Source organism: Myzus persicae, unplaced genomic scaffold (genome assembly GCF_001856785.1).
Source record: "Myzus persicae strain clone G006 unplaced genomic scaffold, MPER_G0061.0, whole genome shotgun sequence".
In the NCBI taxonomy this organism is placed as follows: domain Eukaryota; kingdom Metazoa; phylum Arthropoda; class Insecta; order Hemiptera; family Aphididae; genus Myzus; species Myzus persicae.
In genome coordinates this window covers 103,924-128,606 of record NW_019103909.1, presented here as the reverse complement: position 1 = coordinate 128,606, position 24,683 = coordinate 103,924, and the positions used below count along the sequence as shown (strand labels likewise).

The 24,683-nt window shown below is 27.9% G+C and overlaps 2 protein-coding genes across 2 annotated transcripts; one reads left to right on the top strand and one right to left on the bottom strand.

The window, feature by feature from the left end:
- Positions 1 to 2,307: 2,307 nt before the first annotated feature.
- On the bottom strand, positions 2,308 to 4,747 carry LOC111036174. Its single transcript, XM_022318100.1, has 5 exons — positions 4,695 to 4,747; positions 4,495 to 4,639; positions 4,247 to 4,387; positions 3,887 to 4,165; positions 2,308 to 2,373 (listed from the first exon to the last, which is right to left on the bottom strand). The coding sequence occupies exons 1-5, from the start codon at positions 4,745 to 4,747 to the stop codon at positions 2,308 to 2,310; spliced, it is 684 nt and encodes a 227-aa protein (XP_022173792.1).
- Positions 4,748 to 5,087: 340 nt separating this feature from the next.
- LOC111036169 (pickpocket protein 19-like) lies at positions 5,088 to 22,796 on the top strand. The gene is made up of 11 exons (XM_022318097.1): positions 5,088 to 5,470; positions 5,715 to 5,848; positions 7,548 to 7,742; positions 7,828 to 7,999; positions 8,603 to 8,748; positions 10,407 to 10,590; positions 14,748 to 15,024; positions 15,197 to 15,253; positions 17,958 to 18,075; positions 19,584 to 19,681; positions 22,458 to 22,796. The coding sequence occupies exons 2-11, from the start codon at positions 5,733 to 5,735 to the stop codon at positions 22,601 to 22,603; spliced, it is 1,509 nt and encodes a 502-aa protein (XP_022173789.1). The 5' UTR covers positions 5,088 to 5,470; positions 5,715 to 5,732; the 3' UTR covers positions 22,604 to 22,796.
- The last annotated feature ends 1,887 nt before the right edge of the window (positions 22,797 to 24,683 follow it).

Sequence of the window (24,683 nt, the reverse complement as noted above, 5' to 3'; positions counted from 1 at the left end):
AACTTCACATAATTGTTTATTTATATGAAACCGTCGCGTCAAGAATCGCATCAAGTAAACGTCGCTTGTAATCCAATACTTTGTTCTTCAAAGTTTGTGTCGCAGACCCTCTTTTGGTGTTTACAGACACTTCAAAACAAAATCTCACGGGTTCTGCTTTTACTGTTAACGTTATGGTGGAACATGAAGCGACAAAAACTTTTCAGGCGTATCTGCCAAGCTATTGTTTGTTTATTATTCACGACCGTATGATTGAATAGTGAATACGTCATGTTCCGTTGGCAAGAGAACACATGTTTGGAAATATTTTTGTGAAAACGTTTATACATTTTCAAAATAAAACAGTTTAAAGACAATGTTTTTATTTACACGTAGGTTACGTGTACTGAAGTTATGTGGTATATATTTTCGTGTGAGTGAAAAATTAGAAACATGCAAAATGAAAATAACGGCGTAATTAAATTACGGTGAAGAGAACGTCGCGTGTGTCGAAGGGAGTAATAGGTACGCCCAATATTCATCGAGTTGTATTTGGCGAAAAACGGTGAACAACATTATTTACGATATATGTAGTAGTCAGAAGTGGTTTAAGCACGATTTCCACACTTGAACTTTCCCCCAACATAAAATATCGGGACCAGAACAAATTATATACATAAAAAAATTTATAATTTTAGTATACTATTATGATACAAGTAATACATTTAAAGATGCTTAAAAGGGCATGCTATAGACCAATCCACGAATTTACAGTACGCGATTTCGGTTGTTATATTTTTTTTTTTTTTTTTTTTNTTTTTTTTTTTTTTTTTTTATTACTATGAAAATTAACAGTCTGAAAATGTATATTATTTACGAATAATACAACTTAATGTATAATATTATACCTTTCTGATATTATTTCATAATTTTATGAAATGAAGGAGTAAGTGAAGGAGGGCAAAGAATTTCGTACAATATAACATACGTATGGAACTGATACAATTATAAATTTAACATACCATTATGCATGGTTGATTGGATTCTTTTTTTTAAATTGAAGGGCTCTTCAGCTTTCGCAAAAATCAAACAAGCCACTTTTTCACGATAAATTCATGAAAAAGACACTCAAATATGTATAAATTAATTCACAGACATTTATTGGCTGTACACATAATCTGACGCAAAGTTGGATCCCAAATTCAAATGTTATACAAATTAGGTTCCATGTTAAAAATCATTGAGTATTATAGTTGGATTCCGTTTTAAAAATCATAATTCCCAAGTAAAAAACATTTTCCTTCCAATTTCAACAGACTTATAAGATGTCTATAAAATGTAAGTGTGAATAAATTGTTTCACAAGCGCATGGACTTCTCATTGTTGAAGATTTAAATTCAGACCTTAAATTCGGAGCGAACTTTTCTTCGGGTTGATTTAAATTTTTTTAATAAATAATCAGTGAAGTTGTACAGTTGTTCGTGATTTGATTGAGTACTTACAACATCGTTTGTAAAACAATTTTAAACTTCGTTTTATGGTAAGAATGGAAGTTCATTATCATTTATATTTTAGGTAATTCCGTAACTTTGAATTTTTTTTTATATAATCACCACTTAATCCTAAATTCAGGTAAGTACGAGACCCATGTATTTGTATATCATATTACGATAAAATCAATAATTTTAAAATATACAAAATGCGCATATATACTAACTTCCAGATCCGATGGTAACGAATAATATATCGTTTTTTAAATGAAAACCCTAACCATAAATAAATATCAAATAATAATATATTGAATTTGTTATTGTTTCAGATTGTTTCAGTATAGGGGAAATTAATTATTTTATTTTCAAATCGATAGTTTTGAAACCATTATGTGTCTGTTAAAATACCTACAGTATATGTATGTAAATATGCAAATATACAAATTGCATGGTAATATGAATAGAGAAATAGTATCACCACTTCAAGTTCATCGCTCCTTCCACCATATCCTCCTGCAGTGGACGCACAGGCTTTGGAGGCAACTGGTATCAACATTTTTACAATAATTTTTAACTGCAACTATATAATATAATATGAAAACAAAACGGAAGCATATGCTTTGATTTCATAAATTATATTTTATTTAAAACTGTCTTGTGCACAAAATAAAAAAAACATCTGGTACTTATACATTTTATTGAAGTTTATTGAATATTGAATTTGAAATTGCATTACAATCTGTAGATGATATACTCTTGACTAGATAAGATAAAATATTATTTGGAATTTGTTATATTTGGTATATGAATGGACAAGCGTTCGTTTCGATCTCGAGGTCTAAAAACAGCCGTGATAGGGTTCTTTTATTAGTTTGCTCGCCATTTCGTGGAAGATTTTTAGGTCCTGAAGTTATCGATAAAACGGTATGAATTAATAATATATATTATATACTATACATAAATATACTAAATGTATTTAATATAATTCTGCTGTCATAAGCTACTATGCTGTGAGCTCATAACTCCAAAAATGTAGTTTTTCAGGAAACAAAAAACAAATTGTTCTAGTATTTGGACATGGTACTAATTTGCTTCTTACCTAAATAATTTTATTACAGTCTTCTTTGTTATTTGCGTATCTATCTGTATACGTTTCTTTTGAGAAAAAAAATATGATTTTTATTACGGAAATCGATAAAAAAAATTAATTGGTCGATGGAAATCAAATACTCGATTTTGACTAATATGGAATTGCTACATTAAAGTCGCTTACGGTGGTAGAATTAATAACAAACGTTGCTGGTCATGATGAAATCTGACTGGTCACACAATTTTTTTTTCTTTTCTAACAGCGTTAACATTTAATTACCTATTTGCTATTATACTTATATTTATTTATTTTTATTTTACACAATAATATATACAATCTGTACATTTATGCACAGTTAGCATATTTGATAAAGGTTAAAATAATACATGAAATACGTGATAAGAAACCACCCACTAGTGACACTTGACGATTATACTTATATAGTTATGTATTTAATAGGTACTATAAAATATAAATTAAGCCCTAACATTTACTAGTTAACTAAATTATACTTAAGTGACATCGTCTACATAATGTAATTGTTTAATAATAAATATATGTAAATAAAGTTTTGTCTGTTATATTAAGATAGATTTAAAAGGTATGGGGTCTATGATTAAAAATTACAGTAATTTATATTAATATATTAAAATAATATTGTAATTTTTAAAAATATTCCAAGTATATAATAACTAATAAGTACCTATAGACTAAAGATAATAATAAACTTAACATTAAATATATTTTATATCTTTGTGCCTATTTATATTCTATGTCCATCGTGCCAAAAGTTCAGTATTTGAAAAACCACACGTTCGAATTTAATTAAGATGCATCGATAAAAAAATTATTCTTATTTGAAAATTAGAAGTGAGTGCCTAAAGTCATAGGAGACTCATTAATCGGTACAAAAAAATCTAAGTTTTTGTAAAAACCTATTGTTTATCAATATACATCAAAATAGCAAAAAAAAAAAAAGAATTTGGATACCTTGATGTAATATTAAAGGTTAAACGCATTTTCTTTCAGTGAATCCCACTTTTATACTCAAATGCCAAACTCACTAGAATATTAAATGTTATGTACGCTTTTACTATTATTTAATTATTATTTAAGGTGTGTTCAAAAGTCAAAACTATTCAAATTTAACATGGGCCATATTGGGAGAAAATTTTTTTATTTATGAGTATATATTTGATGACCATAAAATTATCTTCACTAAGACTCAGGTTTGTCTTAATGAAACGAATTTTGTTCAAGTTCAAACGTTCAATAATATTGTATGATCAATATACTTCTATAATATTAATTTAACGACTAAACTTACTTCAAGATTGTTTATATTAATCTTGGTCATTGTGTTTAAGTTATAGTCATTTAATTTGACTTGTAAGTCTGATCGCGGCAGGTATAGTCCAATTTCTTTGCTATGTTCGTTGATTTTTCGTTTTAAATTTCTCCCGTGTTTGTAAAAATCGAAAACACAACTTTCCCCGAATTTCAGTTCACGGAATTTTATACCCATTTCTTCAACTTCTGACGGAATATTTTTGCACTGAACTTTATCAAATTCCTTGATATATGACCGTGAGTAGTGCTTTTTCGGCTTTTATTGTACAGTAAAAATTAATTTATTATTTTTATAATTTTTCAAAAACAACTGGCAATACGATAATTATTGTCTTACCTTTTCCTTATTTAATTTAGCAAATCTTTCTGCTTTTAGCCTTTGGGCAACAACCGGATGATGAAGGACAGATTTATTTGCCGTTAATGGACTCATTATGTTTTTTAACACCAATTCAAGTTCAAATTCTTTTTGTAATTTCTACAATAATGTAGGTATATTTAATTATAAATATGTATACATTATTATGTTTGTGTTAATGTTAAAATATATATGTGACCGTAACCAAATTTATGTTTATGATTTACCATCATTTGTTTCATTTGTTTCATCATCTCTTGCATATAGTTCTTTTTGATTTCCGAACCAAATTGTGTCATGCTATTTCCATTTTTGATTTTTACTATTCCATTCGGAACTAGATTCGATAAATATTGATCTAATTCTCCAAACCTATACAAATATTGATAGAAATAATTATCGTATTTTATTTTTGTCATGAACTAACCATCCTATTTCCAAAATATTTTCCTTGTCTAGTACCTTCGTTTTGGTTTTCATTTTTTTTATGGATCTAAAATTTATGGAAGCTGAGAATAATTATTAAAATCCTGATTTTAAAAACTTAAAAATCACACTTATGCATAATCATTATTTTATGATGAAATAATAATTTAAAAAATCGTTATAGAAACAATGTAAGCAAATAAAATATATTTTATTGAACATATTGTTATGTTATATATTGTCTCAGCTGTAGAAATATCAATCCCTTCTAAAATCGTATAGTTTCTAAAATGTACAAATTATAGAATTTACTCAAAGTTTATAAGCTCTATTCATATTTGATGTGAAAGAAGAACGGTTTAGCAAAAGTGTGTTGTGCCCAAAAAATAAATATTTTCTAAAACGTTTCACTCAACCATTGTCTACATAAAATATTATCGTATTATATTCACGTGGTATACCACCGTACATTATACCAAAGCTGTAGTATACCTAATCATCATACAATGTGTGACAACCGTTTACGAAATAATATTATATCTAATACAATTTAAGTTTTGTGTATTTCAAGTTTGACAGACAAATAGCAGTGAAAGAGACACGTCATCGTCGGACAAGAGCTCGAAACAAAACGGAAATGTACACGAGTTTTCGATAGACCTGCCATATAAAGTTGTACACTTTGAAAACCTTTTTGATGCCATATCGGCAGTAACAGGTATTTACTCGCCAATAACAGTGCACGCGGAAATAAAAAAACACTATACTGCAACTCAGGTATTTTTTAAATGCATTACAATTATGTATTATTACATTATAATCGACCAAAAAATAATTTAAACGATTTATTTTTCAATATACGTATTTAAAATAAAATAAATAGATACATTAAAAAATATTTCAAATATTTACTTGTCCTTTGAAAGCTCTCCGGGCACTGTTTTTTTGTGGTAGCAGCTATAATATTATATTGAATTACACGTCAATTAAAGCCTACTAAAATGAGATTATTGATAAATAGGAATTTTCTGAAACAGAAATGGATCGGCGCCGAAAACATAAGAAAAAGCTAAAAGATTTCGGTAGAGAGTATTTTCTAGATATTTCCGTCAACGCGTTAAAACACATAATTCGAGCCAAAAACGTCGGTGAACGGTAAGCATTCAAAATAAATATTAAGTGTTTATAAAATCTGTAAAACTGATTTCCGAAAAATTGTTAGAAATAAGGTACCAACATTAGGTTTGCTGTAATTCAAGATTATAGTACACAGGTAGATTTTTCTATCAATAAATACTGATTTTCTAAGTAAATGTATGCGTTTTTAAAACCATTCATTTTTATTTTCGTTTGATTCTCATGCAAATTCAAAAAATTTAATTTTTTAAAAGAATGATTTTCTTTTACTATATCAAAATTTGTTGTTATCATTAAAAAAAAGTAATATCAATAAAAAAAGTACAAATACAAAGTAGTATTTTTATACATTTTTTTTTTTATTAAAATGCAGATATCCATAATATTTAAAAAAGCTTATAAATTTCAGGAGAAATTAATGATAAAAGTGATAGGTAATATTATAAATTTATAATGATCAAAATATCATAGATTGCAGGTATCATATTGTTTTGTATCTCAGTTTAGGAATGTTGTTCTGCATAAGCGATAATAATAACAGTGAATAAAATAACTTTTTATAGCAGTGCCACAACGTTTTACAAAATATAAATTATAGTTGAAAACATTAAAAGCAATAATTTAACAATTATAAATTACATCGATTGTGTCTTTTGTGTATGTGATTTCAAACGGTACGATATTTTTACCTGTATAAAATGTGTGAATTCCACAGGTCTTAACTTTTTCCCAGTATAATAAACGTAAACTTTACCGATATTATTATTTGATCAATTAATCAATTAATTTAAATTTAAACTTTAAAGTCAAAACTAAATTGTATTATATTTCCAATTTAACTTTTAAATTAATAACAATAATAACATTAATAATGCGTTCAATATCATTAACCATTATTTTTATTGATAAAAAACGTTCGATTTTTTTTTTATTACTATCCTATAGAATGTAGATTATGATAGTCACACATTTGTATAGTGATCATTCGCTCTTCCTATAAATCACATAAAGTTGATTACAAAATTGTCCAACCATACATACCTAAAATATTGTAGTTATTAATTTATTTATTATTATATATAAATAAAAATTAAATGCTGTTTATTGGCAATCACATCACTTAAAAATGACTGGACTGATTTGGCTTATTTTTTTTTTTTTTTTTTGGAATTTTTAATTACTTCTGGCAATGGTATAGTAAGATAATAAAATATAATTACAGAAAAATATGAAATTTTTTTGAACATTTTATAAAAATATATAAAAAGCATTAAAAGTTTATATGCATGGGCTTACATTGATATCTTGCAAAATGTTGGTCCACTACAACTTTACTCATCAAAACATTAAACATTTATAACTAATAAAATACTTAATACTGAAATTTGAATTGTATACATTGAAAAACTTCTTATAAATTCTACTCCAGAATATTAAATTAATAATATATGACATTTAAAAGAGTAAAACCCTAAAATAGAATTATATGAAAACAAATATAAAAAAATATAATAATTTTCCAAAAATCGAGACTTAAAACCATGTACAATATATATCTTCAAAAACTTAAGCGTTTTCTGAAAAACTAAGTGTCTTGCGTTAAATTAGTTTTCTATCACACTCTGTCAAAATAAAATTTTCTTCAAAACCCTAGCCTTACAGACATAACAACTTTAACAGTCGCGTTTTGTGCATTGAATAAATATTGTACGAACAGACGATTTTGGCTGGTGATGTTCACTTTCGCATTGTTCGGCACCGGATTCTGCGTCCTGGAAGTCTGGAAAGTCTATGAGTCCAGTTTCACCAAAACCATCATATTGTCCACCTCTTATTTGTATTCCGAGGCTCCGTTTCCGTCAGTGACCATTTGTGAACCGAGCAGAGTGTACGGTCCCGTGATAAAAACCTTGTAAGCATACAGCATAATAATATAATAGAACATTTCGAGGAACTAGATTTACAATTAAATAACGGTCCCAATGTTGCGTTTCGAGGTATGACAACTCTTCCGGCCGGCCGGGCTCGTACGATGAAGCCGTATTCAAGATAATGGCGACCTTGGCCACAATCCGTTTACCACTGTTTCAAGATTTTATCGAAATAAAAAATTTCGAAAAACATTACAACGAGCTCAACAAACTCAACATCAGCGACATGCTACTGAAGGTGATGTTTATTTATAATAAGTGATATGATATTTTATAATAACAGTAAGGGCCGTAGACACCAGGAGATCCAAACTTCCCTCACGACATAAAAAGTAAATAAATGTTTTTACAAACATTTACAACTAGAAACATAATATATTTAAGATTTTTTTTGCTTTAATGTAATCCAAAAAGAGCTAAAATAATCACAATTGTAAACGTTGATTAACTATAATACCAACCGTAATGTCATAAACAATCTTAATTATTGGTTACATGGTTCCAACATATAAAAATTGATAAAATATGCCGTATTGTCGTATGTCAATAAATAATAATAGCTAGATAACGCAGATTGAATAATTAAAAAAAAAAATCTAAGAGTATACGAGCGAACAAATTTGTACTATTTGTAAAGCGGTGAGCCCAAAATTGACAATGAGGATGTTATAAGTAGTAATACATTTAAATTAATTGTAGTGGTAGTACCAAGGACACAAATAAAGGGATTTATGGAATAAGTGGGGGGGGGGCATAGTCCCTAACCTCCCCCTGAAAACGCCACTATAAATCTGTATATCTGAATAAACAACGCCAATGATTGTATTGTATTGATGTGTAGGCGGTTCGACCGTGTGACAGCATATTCGACTCCAGATGCTGGTGGCGTAATAGTTTCTACAACTGTTGCGATCTCTTCGAACTCCAGAAAACATGCTACGGTTACTGTTACAGTTTCAACTCAGACGTATCTGAATACAGTAAACGGTATAGTGGAATTCATATATTAATATGACGTATTATTGTCGACGTGGTGGTGTCGATATAATATTTTATAGACAGAGCGTGTCGGTGAAATATTTAACGATTTCCGATTAAAATTCACAATATACAGTCAGATTTTTATGGCACAGATGCACCCATCACTATAGGTTTATGATATCGTATGTATTTGTTATACAATAATAATTATCAATTAACATTTATATCAAATATCTTGCAATCAATGTTATGAGTCATAACCTTTAAGTATTATAACTAGAAAGACCAGATTTAGGTGGTAACGCCACATTTTATTTTTAGATTTAATTTTTTTTTATATAAAAGTGACTATAAGTAGGTTTGTATTGTATGAGTTTTCACATACTATAGCGTTTAGGTAAAAATTGTTGATTTGAAAAGAATGCCATCCATATTGGTAAAATTAAATTATTAGTAAACAATAATATTATAGTTTGGTATTCTTAAAATAACATTTAGTTGAGTTATACACAAAACTCACTAGATCGGAATAATCAAATAGCATATTACTTTAAAGTTTATAATAATAATATATGTATCATAGTTAATAGTCATATACTCATATGCAATATTAATTTATTTAATAATACATTAGGAAAAAATTATAGATTATAATATAGTAAAAAATATTAAACAAATAGTAAAAGTGTACAATGAAAGCACACCCACAACATAATCGGCGCATAATTACATTAACAGACATAAAAAAGGAGGGATAATCATAGGCACGATACTAGTTGTTGGTAGAATGTAGAATTGAGAAAGGAACTGTTGTCTTATAAGTACCCTGAGGAAGCTTAAGACCAGACCAATAGCAAAAAGGACTGACGAATCCACTTTATTATTCAAGAAACCTTTAATGAAATGTATTCCCAATAAATGTAATAACACGTAGAATGTAGGTGACTCACCGAGATGGTAAGATAAAACTATTGAAGAACGATTAATCTTAAAATGCATAACCTTACATGTTGAAAAATGAAGATATAACCCTAACTGCCCAATTATAGTGATGTAAATCAAAGAAAAATTAATATCTTGAAAAAAATGAGGACATACTTTACTATCTTTACTTATTCTGAGGTCATGGTAATCAATATGTTGGATAAATAACTACATGTTTCGAATTATTTTAAATATGCAACTTGTACGTTAACCACACTTTTTCATTATTTAAACATATTTAGTGCTTTCCTAAATTAAAATACAATTTTAAAATACAAAAGCTTTGAAATGTATACCTAAATAAAAATTGTAATTAGGAAAACTAATACGTAGGTTTAGTGAAGTAAATATAATATTTACATTTTCGAATAGGTACATAAAATACAATTAATCGCTATTTTATACATTTTTTTAATTTGTAAATTTATACCTTATGTTATATTATTATAGGAATTTGTCCATATTTATTTTTTTAATGCAATTTTATCATTTTAATAAATATATTACCTATAGGAATTTACCATTCAACTGGTAAATGCACTGGTAATTCATAGCAATTTTGACATAATTATTTTTACTGCAAATAAATTTGGTCTATAGTTGGGAATAAGATATATTTTGATCATTAGTCTGGTTGATCAAGCGTTAATTTAGCATTAATGCGTATTCATATGTTTTAGAAAAACGCAATTTTACGGAATGCACGAGGACTTAAGTAACTACTGGATTGACGAAGATAGGGTTGATCGGGGAACTTTCAAGAGGCCTAGGAGAACTGGTGGAAGCGGCCCGTGGTCTGGCTTGTGGTTTTCCATGCGTGCCCAAAAGATTCCATCCTACATCAATGCCAAGAGTGGAATAGTGGTGAGAGCTTACAAAGATATGATAATTATACAACTAATAGTATATTAGTGCACAGTTTTATGCACATTTTATTTGCTTACACGATCCTAACGACATTGTGAAGACGATAAATCTCAATAATAATGTTCTATATTATTCTTTATAACTACAAACCCTGCCGTTATAGCAGAAATTTACTTTGGACGCCAGTATTGCGTTTTGAACAAAATTTTTCATAATTATTTTGGTAAATAAAATTTTATATTAAGCTACACATTTTACAACCAAAATTATAGCTGTTCTTAACTACCTACTAAGCTTATCTAATGAACTCAATGATTAAGAGTTTTACAGTTATCTGATTTTCAAAACTTTTAAAATAGCTTAAAAATACATTTTAAAATTCTCGAGATTTTATTTATACTAATTTTATCCGACGATATTTAAGTCGATTTCGAACTGCAACAATGTACTAAATTGAAAATTTTCATATACCAATCATGTGTGTATCTGTGAAATGGGACTTACTACTATAATATTATGATAGTGGAGTGCGATAAACAGACAATATTGAGGATAACATCTATAATTTTCAAAAATGTTTTCGATTATTACTTATAGTATTTTATTAATAATTAAACAAAATTGACGTTCTAGACTTTTCATGATCCTACTCGAATTATCATAAATATCATTAGTACCTAGTACTACCTACCCATTATAGTATAAATGCATATAATATATAATTTATATCATATTATATACTAAATGTTATGCTTATATTATACTCCTTTAATTTCAATGACCAGATGTGATTTCTTTTTGGATACCACATTGGTCATTTTTAACTTTTCAATATTCAAAAACCAAACAATATTTTTGCTCTCGTAAGATTCGTAAGTAATGTGTACCGTTCAAAGTCATTATTAAATATGTGATTATTGAATGAAGGGGTATGTGGAAAGAAAAGGGTGTGTGGAAAGGAGGGGGTGGTAAAGTGGCTTAACATGCATATTGCGGTCACAAGACTGTTTAAAAAAAATAGGGGGCTTCAACGCCACAGTTTTTTTTATTGAAAATGCTTCTTGACTACTATAATAAATTAATAACAATTAATAGCTATAGACTTACAAATTAAATTATTATTTTTCAAATATAAGCTTGCTATGTCACCTGAATATCAAAGTACTATAGTCGACGAAGTCATTGATGAATGATGACTAATAGGTAAAGTCTAAAAATAAAAATCTAATATTTATATTTTGTAGTATGATATCCAACTCAGATATATTCAATATTTGATACTAGTACCTATTGTATAGAGATTATTACATTTAGTGCAAGTAAATGTAAAAATGCAATATGATATCTACTTATACTTGATCTTCATGACAGCTTATGACTTTATGTGTATATTTTTGAACTTCTGAAAGACTCAAATTTTTCCTAAGGTAAACTACGCTTGTAAAATATAATGTTATATAACATATTTACAAACGTTTCCATTTCATAAACTTCACTCACGATCTCCTAACACTTTTTGTACGTACATTTCCAAAAAACCTTTTCATCAATTTTTACGAAGGGTAAATAATAAATAAATGTCATGTCGTGATATCTATGGGTTACGTGTACATTTTTAATTTTTTTTCTTCACACTTACCCTTAACACTCATAATAACGCAATCGATAAAATATTATCGATTTACTCGAGTTGTTACGCCTTATAAAAATGTCTGTTATAACTAGAGCTAGGATTTTTGTGACTTTTACATTTTTCAAGTGTTATACAATTCTAACCCAAACCTAAATTTGTTTCATAATATAACAATTTAAAATATGTAATTTTTATTTTGCATTTTTTGTGTTAAATGCATTTGATTACATTTTTAAACGTCATTTTAAGTAATATTACAAATATTACGTTCATTTTGTGTATTTAAATTAATTTTTGTTAATATGTGTTGTAAAGGTAATCCCAATTAGTACCAATAGGCAATTACCTACTCCAGTCCATTGATATTGAAAAAGTAATATAATTGTCGATTTACCCGATAAGATTAAATATCGAACGTACCCATAACTGTATACAATAGTAGTTTCAGTAGTGAATTCGACACGTACGTATGTAGTTCTACCGATTTTAACTGTACAAAATGCCGAAAATTAAGTCAACTATAGGAAGTCGTTTACGCAGTTTTGTGAGAGAGTTTGGTGCCGATATTTTTGCTACGTATGGTATGATACTTTTTTGTAAAGTTTGTAATGTTTACAGTTGCCTCCGAAAAGAAATTTACAATTCAACAACACATCAGTCGAGATAATTGGAATTCAACGAAAACTGAATGAAGTGAAACAAAATAATCTAGTACTATTATCTAATTTAACAAAAATAGTGATCAATCGTCATTTAATTTAGAGCTTTGTGAAACATTAGCAGCTAATATTCCGCTTGCTAAAATAAATAACACAAATTTTAAAAATTTTTTAGAAAAAAATATGAAATTTAAAATCCCAGACGAGTCTACATTGCGTAAAATCATGTTGAAAAATTCTATTTAAATAAAATACGAAATATTAGATACTATGTAGGCGATAAAAAAATTTGGGTTAGTGAAGATGAAACGACAGATGTTGAAGGCCGCTATGTAGTAAATATGGTTATTGGTACCCTGGAAGCAGAAAATTCAGGAAAAATATTTTTGTTATATTCTGATGACTTGGAAAAAACAAATCATTCAACCATTGCAAAATCATCCGATAAAGCCTTGTTTACATTATGGCCTGAAGGAATAAAACACTATAATGTCCTCATTTTTGTATCTGATGCTGCCCCATAAATGGTGAGAACAGGAAGAGCCATTTGCACTTTGTATTAAAAAATGGAACATGTTACATGTGTGGCGCATGCAATTCATAGAGTTGCGGAAGAAATAAGATCAAATTTTCAAGATGTCAATAAACTTATAATTTGCGTAATAAAAAATATTTTTCAAATCACTATATCGTACACAAATGTTTAAAACTCTTGCTCCAGGAATTCCATTGCCACCCGAACCCGTAATCACGTGATGGAGAACCTGGCTAAATGCTGTAGATTACTGTTGTGAGAATTTTTCTTACATAAAAAAAGTTTTGCTTGAATTAAATCATGATGATTCGACTACTATAAAAGAAGCATAAGAACTTATGTTTAAATCAAGTGCAGAGACTAATCTAATTTATATAAAATCTAATTTTGGTTTCATTCCTTCAGAAATAAAAAATCTGGAGGCTTCTGGTATCTTATTATCAGAATCTATTAATAAAATAAAACAAATTGAGACTACATTGTCCTTTGCAAATTATTTTGCTTATGTCGATTTTTCCATATTAAATATATATATTATCATATGTTTTATATTGTTATAAAAAGAATAATATTATTTGAAATGAAATAAAAGCAATTTCGGAGATCATTCATATCCTACTTAGTGTATCCCTCTCTCCAGCTCCACGCTTTCCAGAACCGTAATACATTTTGTTTTACCATCATTTCGAATGGGTATTATTTTATGCATCTAAACAATTTAATATTTTAAACCTTAAAAAATATTTAACATATTCATTTACATTAATAAATATGATGATCGAACAATAACGCTCTAAAAAGTAAAAATGCACTAAATTCTCATGCACAAATGTATGTATTAATATATAAATGTTTTTTTAATGGAAATAATAAGTTTATTTTTAATATATTACATGAATTTCTAAAAAATATTTATTTTATTTTGTATAATCCATTTTTAAAAAAGATAATAGGTCCGACATTGTAGAATAATAATTCAAGGTTTGAAGTATAAATCATATTGTTGGTCATGAATTAAAAAAATCTTATTTAAAATGGTATCAATCATCAAGTTCGCACCGAAAAAATTTATGAAATCACAATATACCTTTCCAACCAGTAAATTAATTTATCGACCCAAAAACAAGGACATACAAATGTGACTAAGTTCAAGCTTTATTAAGTACCTACCCAAATATTATTTTTAACAAGCCAATACTAACTATTAATATCAACAGTCTTAACGAATGACAATTTCATGTAACCCTTGTGGCGTACTCGATATTGCAAATCACAATTAGATTTTTCCAATAATTTCCGATTTATTTATTTATATCAATATCTACAGGTTATGATTAGAGACCCGAGTGGCTTGCCGATCGATCGGGGAATGATGGTGGCCAAAGGTACCAGCGGCTATATAAAAGTGTGGGGCGATAAGGTGATTCCGACGGCACGTCTCATACGCGTGAAACCCGAAAAGAGACACTGTCTGTACCCTGACGAAAAGACCTACTTGGGCCGAGGCTATTTGAGGTCAAACTGTTTGTTCAACTGCTATCAACGGTTTATGTTTCACGATTGCAAGTGCGTGCCGAGTTTCTATTATTTTCACTACGAAAAAGGTAAAAAAAAAAATAAAAACCAAAACTAAAAATGATGCCTTGTACCATTATTGTGACACGGTAACGATACATTTCTGGTTCGGGTATTAAGCCTTACGAATACTTAGAACAATCGATGCCGGTTTGGACAATAATAAAATAATAATAATATTATTATTGTTGTTGATTTCAGATCTTCCCTATCCCGAGTGCAACGTAGAAGGACTTGTATGCTTGGCAGAACATTCGTGTAATTATTATTACTGTCAAACACGTATTATTTATGCATTATATAATATTATATAATATTATAAACCGGTTGCTTCTAGTTTTTTCATAAATTCATAATCATAATATACTTTTATGCACAGTAGTTTCTTCCCTAAAGGTAATACCTATCAATATTGTTCGAAGTGCCGATAAAAAAACGATTGAGAACGGTCATTGTCGCCGCTTCCTCTTTTACTGTTCAAACCTATGTTGACCTTGAAAACGCTTAGTTTTTATAATTCCATGCGACGTCAATATTGATTAGAACAAAAGTTATTGTCAGGTATTCCTGTTACATTCTGTATGGTTTCGAAAATATATGATATAATACAGTAATTGAAACTTTGAGTTTAATGATTACCTATTGTTATTTGAGATAGTATATTACTGAATCCATCAATATTAATGATCTATAAAATATAAATACAAAGATAACGATATAAAAAATGAACGATGTATAAAATACATACACGCGGCATTGATTTAAAAATTTAAAATATAAACGATACTCTTTTAAGTATATTTTCAATTTTTGTGTAATTTTGTATAGTTTGTGTATGGGTTTTGACTTGCATTTTTATGATTTTAATAATAAATTTGAATGTAAAATACATACACACCACAGTGGTACTTACATAATATGGCAACCTTGCACAGAATTTTGCTCTTAATAGTACTGTTTTTTGGTGTCGATGGTTATTTCATTGTTCCGTTTTGAGCGTTTTCAATATTACGCCAAAAAAGGTAAAATTTTCTCAATCGTATTGTAACCAAATTCTCGACCTCTGACAGGTTATATCCTTTGTTGTTGGAGTGTTTCAAAAAATATTTCCAAATATAGTTTTAGATTTAAACGAAGCGAAAAATGTATTGTTTTTACAATTAGTATTTTTTGTGTCTGATGACACAGACAAAATGCTCCGATCATAAAGTTTGAAGGAGGTTTCTGGTAAAAAATAGGATTTAGTTTTTATTTTGGTGGTTAAAAAAAGAAAAATCTTATTACTTTTTAAAATAATCGGTAAAAACAATCAAAAAAAAACAAACATTTGTTAAAATCTTTATAATATCATTATTAAAATTATTTTTTGATAACCTTATACCAGGCAGGATAGATTTTAAGGTTTTTGTATTTAATTATTTATTATTTCTGTATAATGAACGCTTTCACTACAATAAATAAGAAGGGATTACAAATTTAAATTATCTCGGTCAACATTTATGATTTTTTTTAGCCTTGGGTGGGTTGAGTATTTACATACTACATTTTAAATTCTTGGATCCAATGTAATCGATAAAATAGGAAATATTTATTTGTTCAAATAGATTACATAGTATACATATGCTCTCGCAAGCGTTTAGCTTGTGTTCTATTTTAAAAATATGTATCAAATTCAAAATGTTGAAAAAAATTTACATCATTTTATAAATATAGTGCTAGAATAATTGACTCAAACATGATTTCCTGCTGTTGAAGGTCAATATAGGGTTCCGGATAGGTCTTTATAGTCATTCGGGTTTTAGAGAACTGTTAAATCTCAATAAGTGGTCGTCCTCGGATTCTACGATCTAACCTAGGCTTAAAATGTCGTTAGTACAGAATGAAAAAATTGTATTTTATTTCGTCCTCTATTGATACAATTTTTGTTATTTACGTAATAGTTATAGTTGTATTACGTGAATTCGGTGACAAGTCTCAAATTACATTTTTGTCGAGTACATACTATATAATTACGTTTATAATACAATACTCATGGAAAATAATGAAACTAAAAGGTAGCATCGATTTTGTATAGGTAACATAATTATTGTTATAAACAATTCATTACGAATTTGTGACCTTTTGAGCGACTCTATGAGCGACTTTAGTTTATATTATAATTATATACTACACTGACCTTAAATAATTAATTTTTAGGAAAATAACTGTATCCTGCATTTTTTTTCAAATGTCAGTTGATATATTTATTTCAGTTAGTGATCCGCCTAAATTAATTGCTTTATGCAAATTTTGTGTTTTTCAAAAATATTTATAAACACAGTTTGAATAATAGTTTGGATAATATTATTCCCTACTATAGCATTAGTTTTGATAATATTTTAAAATAACGATATTTAATTGTATAATCGGAAGCAGAACATTTTTCTAAAAAATGTATTTACGAACGGAGTGTGATAATAGTGCTTCAATGAACTATGGACATTTTTTTTTTTTTGAAAAGCATAAAAATTCAATAAAAATAACCATTAGGGTGAATTCGTATAAATAGATCACTCCGTGAATAATAATTTGAATAAACATCTGAAAGGTCAAACTTTGCATTTTTATGAAATCTATCTCGCTTCATACAAAATATAATATCAAAAAGCAATTATACTCTGAGGCACCATTTTGAAGCCAAAATCTATAAATATTATGTTTACAACTCAACTAACAAAATTCCAAGGTTAATATAAATATTTGAAATTTTTTTAACATCTAAAAACCATCCTTTTATAATAGGCCATCCTAAGATATAGCGATTTGTTTCATTGTTCAATTAAATGTGTTAAGGGACTATCACATGATGATATTAATTGTTTCGTGTAATATTAGTGATCTTCTCGTCTAACCGTTTGAATGGACATAATATCATAATATATTATAGTTGAATAAAAATTAATTGTTTGAACCTCGTTTTCAGCAAGTTTTATCAACATCGTAGATCGCGACAAAAATTTATCAACAAATCTCAGATGCAAATGTCCAGGAGATTGTCGTAGTCAACAGTACAAGTCTAACATTGTTGTATTAAATGAAACGTAAGCATTTTTTATTTGCACTAAACACTCAATATATTAGAAAATGTCTGATTTTTTAGAAATAATTTCGGTTTTCGATATTTGAATAGTATTTATATTTTATGATAAAATATGCAACAATTTATCATGGTCTTATAAAAGTTCACAATTTATCATTTGTGATTCAACTTTTCACATCTATAAAACTTTCAAATTAGAAATTACATCATTTAAACACATTATTCGAAACATTTTAAAACAAAATGTATCACAAAATATATGTATATACATGTATTCATAGAGATTTGATGTTAAAATTATCATACAATTGATGCTTAAACGAAAAGTTAAGATTTCAGTTATAATTTAAAATAATATATTATTTGCAGATACTCTAAAATATTTATACTTCTAAGTATACCTACTATTATTCGCTATAAGCAATTTGTTCACAAAATAAATTAAATTGAATCTACCGTACTAGGTACTAAAAAAAACAAATTACTAAATAGTAGTATAAATCAATTAAAAATATCCTCAAATATAATTACAAGCTGACAGGTCATCTCCTCTTTGAATATATTTTGCATACAAAGATGTATTATTAAATTCAAATTTAATATTGCCCTAACAGTAACCCACTCAATGACGATGTACAATCACTGTCATCTACAGAGCAGAGCGTATTCAACGGTGTTTCTTATTTGATAGGTTATTACGAAAAAAAAATATATGAATTCAGAATTTTAAACAAAACATAATTTTTAAATTATCTTATCTAAATCAAAAGTCACAATATTTTTTTTGGTACCTACACATTTATACAGTGTATGCAAATATGGGGAATTTGGATCAATAACTTTAAAATGAAAAATGTTTCAAAAAGTGCAAAATTTAACTTTTAAAATTATGCAGGTCATAGCTCGAATCCCGCATCACATGATTGGACTTTTGTACTGACTCAAAGATCCTAAGAATACTTTGTAGAAAAGAATGCATATAAGAATGCATTCGCAACAATATCATGGCCCACACGGCTATGTAATAACATTCTATATTATGATGATAATAGCTTTTATGTTCACCTTTTATCGGTACACAATAAGGTACATTACAAAATATTATTATTAAGTCTTGATAATACAACTTATTATTAGTACAGTAGATGGTTTGTAATTTTGTTGTATTAAAAAATCAAAAACAAAAAAATGTCCTGAGATTCAAATAGAAATGATGTTGAAATGATCGTCTCGATTCTCGAGTAATTAATAAGGCTACATCTGGACACATGTACAGGGAGAAAACCTCCAAAAATATGATTTATATAGATATTATCGTAGTAGACCTTCGTGACTTATAAAATTCAATAATAATTTCATAATGATAAATCAACAATATTATGTTTATTAAATATCTTTTTTTTAGTTACAATAACTCCCAGCCGCACCGAAATATTTTGTATCTAATGATAAAAACGATATAATTTTACTGTTAATGAGTCCGAAACGATGTTTTGTTGCTGTTTTCAGATCAAGGGCCGACCAAATTACAGTTGATGTTTTCTTCCATAGGTCTACGTGCTTCTTGTACGAAACAGATTTAGTGTTTGACTTTATGAATGCCCTAGGTAAATATAAAATAATATATAATATTATGCCTAATTAATTATTGTTTTATTCAAATAATAACTATAAATAAACGGACGGATGCGACGGCGCCGCAGACTCTTCCCCAGATGAAAACAATGTTTACAGACATCCAAAGATATTATATCGGTATACTCATAAAGCGTATCGAAATTAAAAACGTTAATTTGTTACACCTAATCAGCAAACACAGCTTTAAAAATAGAGAGAATTGACTTATAATCAAAAGTATAGGTAAAAACATTACCTGTGCGTTCTGATGGGTATTTTGATATTTTTAAGAATGTTATGAAAATGTTTAAATTGTAACATATTACATACTCGTTATAATTGACTAAAAATTAAAAATATACCGCAAAAACCATGGAATGCACATATTTTGTTCATGTGTTCAAGCTTGATAATAAGTCAAATTGTGTGCATTATTAATGGTTATTTCACAAAATTTAACACATAATATTTGCTACGTTCGTATCGGTTAGACTCGTTTGCGCACAGTGCACATTTTTTAACTGGAAACTGACAACTTGTTAGAGTAGAACCCAAAAAACGTAAAACCAGCTAATACAAATTTCAACTCTGATTTTCCTACAGTTATGTGAGCAAGTGTTCAATAATAATATTGCTATAGTGTAATATTGTGTGGTTATTTCAGATAAAATATTTGTCTAATTACCAAAAGTAAACGACATTACATCCTGTATAGTCATTAAAAGAACGTCAAACTCGCCATTACAAATTAGCATATTATATAACATTAAAGGAGTTCGCCAGATTTCAGGTCATTAATCTCAGTAGATCACTACAACCGGTTATTATAAACGATGTTTACTAAATAGTTTCTGACAAATTGAGCCAACACATGTAAATTCCACCAATTACGACCTTTTCAAACCTTTTTTCGTGTAAATTCCTACGATACTTTTTTACTACCTGAAAAAAAAATGGAAATTCCACCGGTTTTCTTCCTTGAAATAAAATTAACATGACCTATGTTCGTATAATAGCGACATTATTTATATACAGGTTTTCATTATACAGTATGTCCCAAAAGTCCCATTTCACTCTTAATTTCTCTGGCAAATAAATAATTTAATTGCAGTTTTTTTTACAGTTAAAAATATAGAAGTTTAATATTCTTATTTAATGGAATAATATTTAATTAATTTTTCGAAACATTTTCTATGCAGTTAATTTTTTTAAATTTTCAAAATAGCCATCTTATCGATCATGTATTTTATAACGATTAAAAAAATAATAATAAATATTACATTTAGTAAAAATTCGACCACTCTAAAGCAAATTCATTTTTTTTTTTTAATGTTTTCTTAATAGACACAGAAATGTTCATCAAAACCAATAATCATCATAGGCATAATTATAAAAAATATATTAATCTGGTTTTATTGACCAACATTTTATAGATTTTCCCAAATAAACAGCCACACTAACAGAATTTATTTCTAAAACTTAAAGCATATCTTTTTTTATACATCGAACTTTTATACTCTAACGAAACTGGAGAGAATGAATTAAACTCTGGTGCTAAATTCAAAATGATATTTGATGGAAACTCTATACAAGAGGATATTGCATTAAAACCATTTTGTAGTAGGTATATAACCTATCAGCTAACACTTTATTAGAAAATAATCGAAAATCCCATTGGTTATACCTCTCAGAATTTAAAATACATATTCGTTAGCATAGCAGCATCTCTTTCATTCGATACTATATTATTACAGTTGTTAAATTGAGAAATAATAAGACATTAAAAATATATCGTTAACATTTAAAAGTTTTTCCTTAAAACTAATATTATTTTAGGAAGCTTAAATTATGATATCCATTAATATGAATGTTGTTGCTCAGTGGTTGGCCTCAGTCATTAACGTTTTCTGAGGTCAAGCCTCGACTGGCGTCCATATATCTTGGATAGATGACAACACGAGGTTCTAGTGAGGAGTCCTCCACATATACACGTGTTCATCATTTCAAAACCAACCGTAATCCCCTACAAAATGCTAATGGCCATGAACCGTAGTGCCCGATGCTTGAGATAAAAAATAAAAAAATGGTAAAAATATCAATCAATTGAATAATTAAATCATAGAAATTAAAACTATATTTTTTCTAAGTGCATTGAATCTCTAAATCATAGGTTTCTAATTTTATATAGATATAAGCTCACATATAAAATTCATTGTGACCCATGAAAATCAAATAATTTTTTGTTTATATTATAATATAGCTAGCGTTGTCATTAGTTACAAAAATACAATTTAAATTAATTTATTAATTTAAACTGGTAATAGACTAGCCGACCCCCGTGAGTGGCTACATGACGTTTTTTTTTTTAAATAAAATAATATTTAGTTTATAGTTTTGTTACTCAAATATACAACAAAATGCAATGTGATTATATCTATAACTTATAGACTCAGAAACCAATCGACTAAAGGTGATGACAATTTCGGAGACTGTTTTTAAAGATATCAGGAAAATTTAGATAGTAAGGTAAATCACGTATACCAAGGATGTACCAAGTGATTTATTTAATCCGTTACCAGTGGATTACCTACATATGGCGTATGTTCACAATGTTAGGTATAAACAGAAATAACACCGCATTATAATGTTATATCATGTTTGTTCATTCTTGCCCAGGCAAAGTTGGGGTATACATATAGTATAACATGTATAGTATTGTGTGAATGTAAGCGAGATAAAATGTTTGATCTGTGATTTTTTTTCTAGTCGGCTACGGAGGAGTTTGTGGACTTTTTCTCGGGGCGTCATTGATCAGTGCCGTTGAATTTATAAATTTCATGACGTTTCGTTTGTACGATTATTGGTTGAACCGTCGACATCGAAATAAAATCGTCCAACGTTTCATGCATTAAGATTATCTGTTACAGTCGATTTTTCTTGAAGACCGCTATATAGTTGAGAGTTGTATTTTTCTAAATTAATTTATAGATTTATATTATATTAGTCATTTATACATAGATTTTATATGTCATAGCTATACTGTATGAAATAAAAATAAAAATACATATTTTAAACCATATCATATAGGTAATAAAAAGCTGTTTAGTTTTTGCGTTTGGTTCTGTTTTATAGGTTTAAAATTTGAAATGCATAATATAATCGATTTTTGAAAATTTGTGTTAGAAATATAGGCATGATAAAAATATACAAGTGTTAAACAAAAATTCAATTTTGTATTATGATGAACCGAAACCTCTGAGAAGTCTTGGACGTCCAATCTGAGATTTTGTGTATCGGAAAACTTTTTATAAGCATAGGTATGTCTTTATTTTTATTTTACGAAGTTTTAATCATGTTATAGTAATGTTGAATAGGTAATTATTATGATTTCGTATTATGGATTGAAATATTTATTTTATAAAATACCTATAGAACAGTTCAAAGACTACGGTTTGCCAAACATCCACTGAACCAACAATTATATTTATATAATGTTACATCGAAGTCGATCAGAAATAATTAAATTATGAAAACCCAATTCCTTTATAGTGTGCATTGGTGATTTCTCGTTGCAAATAAATTTGTATTTAGAAATAGGGAATAATAAATTAAAAGTTGTATTTTTACCAACTAAAAATATATTATATATTAAATCTCAAGCACTTTGTATTCTTTAAACCCAGTACACATTTTATTCTATTTAACATATTATATTATATATGTATACTAGCTGATCCCTAGTACTTCGTTGCTCGTTGAAAATGCCAAATCTAAACATGGGACTCGCTTGTTTTAATGTGAGCAATATATTACCAGGTAGGATATTATATTATATTATACTATTATTATCGTACCCCATGCTCAGTATTTACTCTACATGAATAATATTTTTTATTTTGACTGTGAGCGGCTATAAGTGCAACTCAACCATCTTAGCAAGCAATTTGTGAAAATTAAATTAGTTATTAGTTATTTTTTACCAATAACTAATGTAACACCATTGATTATAAATACTAATAATAGATACTCAGATAAAATTAATTGTTTTTTTTTTTGCTAAACTAAATAATTATAATAATTGTTTATGATTCCACGCGATACCTTGTGGTTATCGGGTTTGATTATTATTTATTTTCAGCCAGCTACTATTTCTTACTAAAAAATGTATACGTATACAATTTACACGTTTATTTTAATTAATAATAACTAATTATTTATTAACTTTATCGGACTAAATTTATGCCTAAACCCTCCTCTGTGATGTGCTCTTTAATTTAAAAAAACTTCACGATGATTGAATAAATAGTTTGGGAGTTTATCCCCAACAAAAGAAAGCTACTTCATTTTAAATAGTAGTATAGAGTATAGATTATGCACATGCATCAACCTAGTTGAAATATATTATATCTTGTAATTTAACTCAATTAATAATTTTTCATTTTATGTGTTAGGTGAAAGTTATATAGAGTATATTTATATATATTTAAATAGTGGGCGTTCAACTATAAGGTACAATTTATACATCGAACTTCTTACTGTACTGTGCGTATATGTAAAGTGTCACAGCAATTTGTATATTTCGATTAGATCAAAATTATAAAATATGTAATCGAAAATACTTACAACTTACAGGCTTAATTATTTTAGATATATAATAACATTACAAAAATATATAATTAATAGGAAAATAGCGGGGAATAATGTATGCTTAAAAGGTGTTCAAAACTTAACCGCCCTCCGATATTGTTTTGTAAGATAATGATTTTTGTTGACATCAATAATAATTATTAAATGATTTAACTCACAAGTTGTACTTATTAAAGTTGAATTATTCAATTACTACGTTCATCACATCAACACTTATCTTAGTTTATTCGCATGCATCTGGTTACGCAAGGAATGGGTATAATAATGCAAGTGACAGTCTTCTCTGTCAATTTATTTTTTTAAGCTTCCTAGAATATTAATATGGTACCTTTCATAATTTACAAT

Coding starts and splice junctions, on each gene's coding strand:
- LOC111036174 (XM_022318100.1), bottom strand. CDS start 4,747: ATGAAAACCAAAACGAAGGTACTAGACAAGGAAAATATTTTGGAAATA. Junction 4,640..4,694: donor AATATTTTGGAAATAGGATG/GTTAGTTCATGA, acceptor ATATTTGTATAG/GTTTGGAGAATTAGATCAAT. Junction 4,166..4,246: donor CTAAATTAAATAAGGAAAAG/GTAAGACAATAA, acceptor GTACAATAAAAG/CCGAAAAAGCACTACTCACG.
- LOC111036169 (XM_022318097.1), top strand. CDS start 5,733: ATGGATCGGCGCCGAAAACATAAGAAAAAGCTAAAAGATTTCGGTAGA. Junction 7,743..7,827: donor GGTCCCGTGATAAAAACCTT/GTAAGCATACAG, acceptor TTGCGTTTCGAG/GTATGACAACTCTTCCGGCC. Junction 18,076..19,583: donor ATTGTTGTATTAAATGAAAC/GTAAGCATTTTT, acceptor TGCTGTTTTCAG/ATCAAGGGCCGACCAAATTA.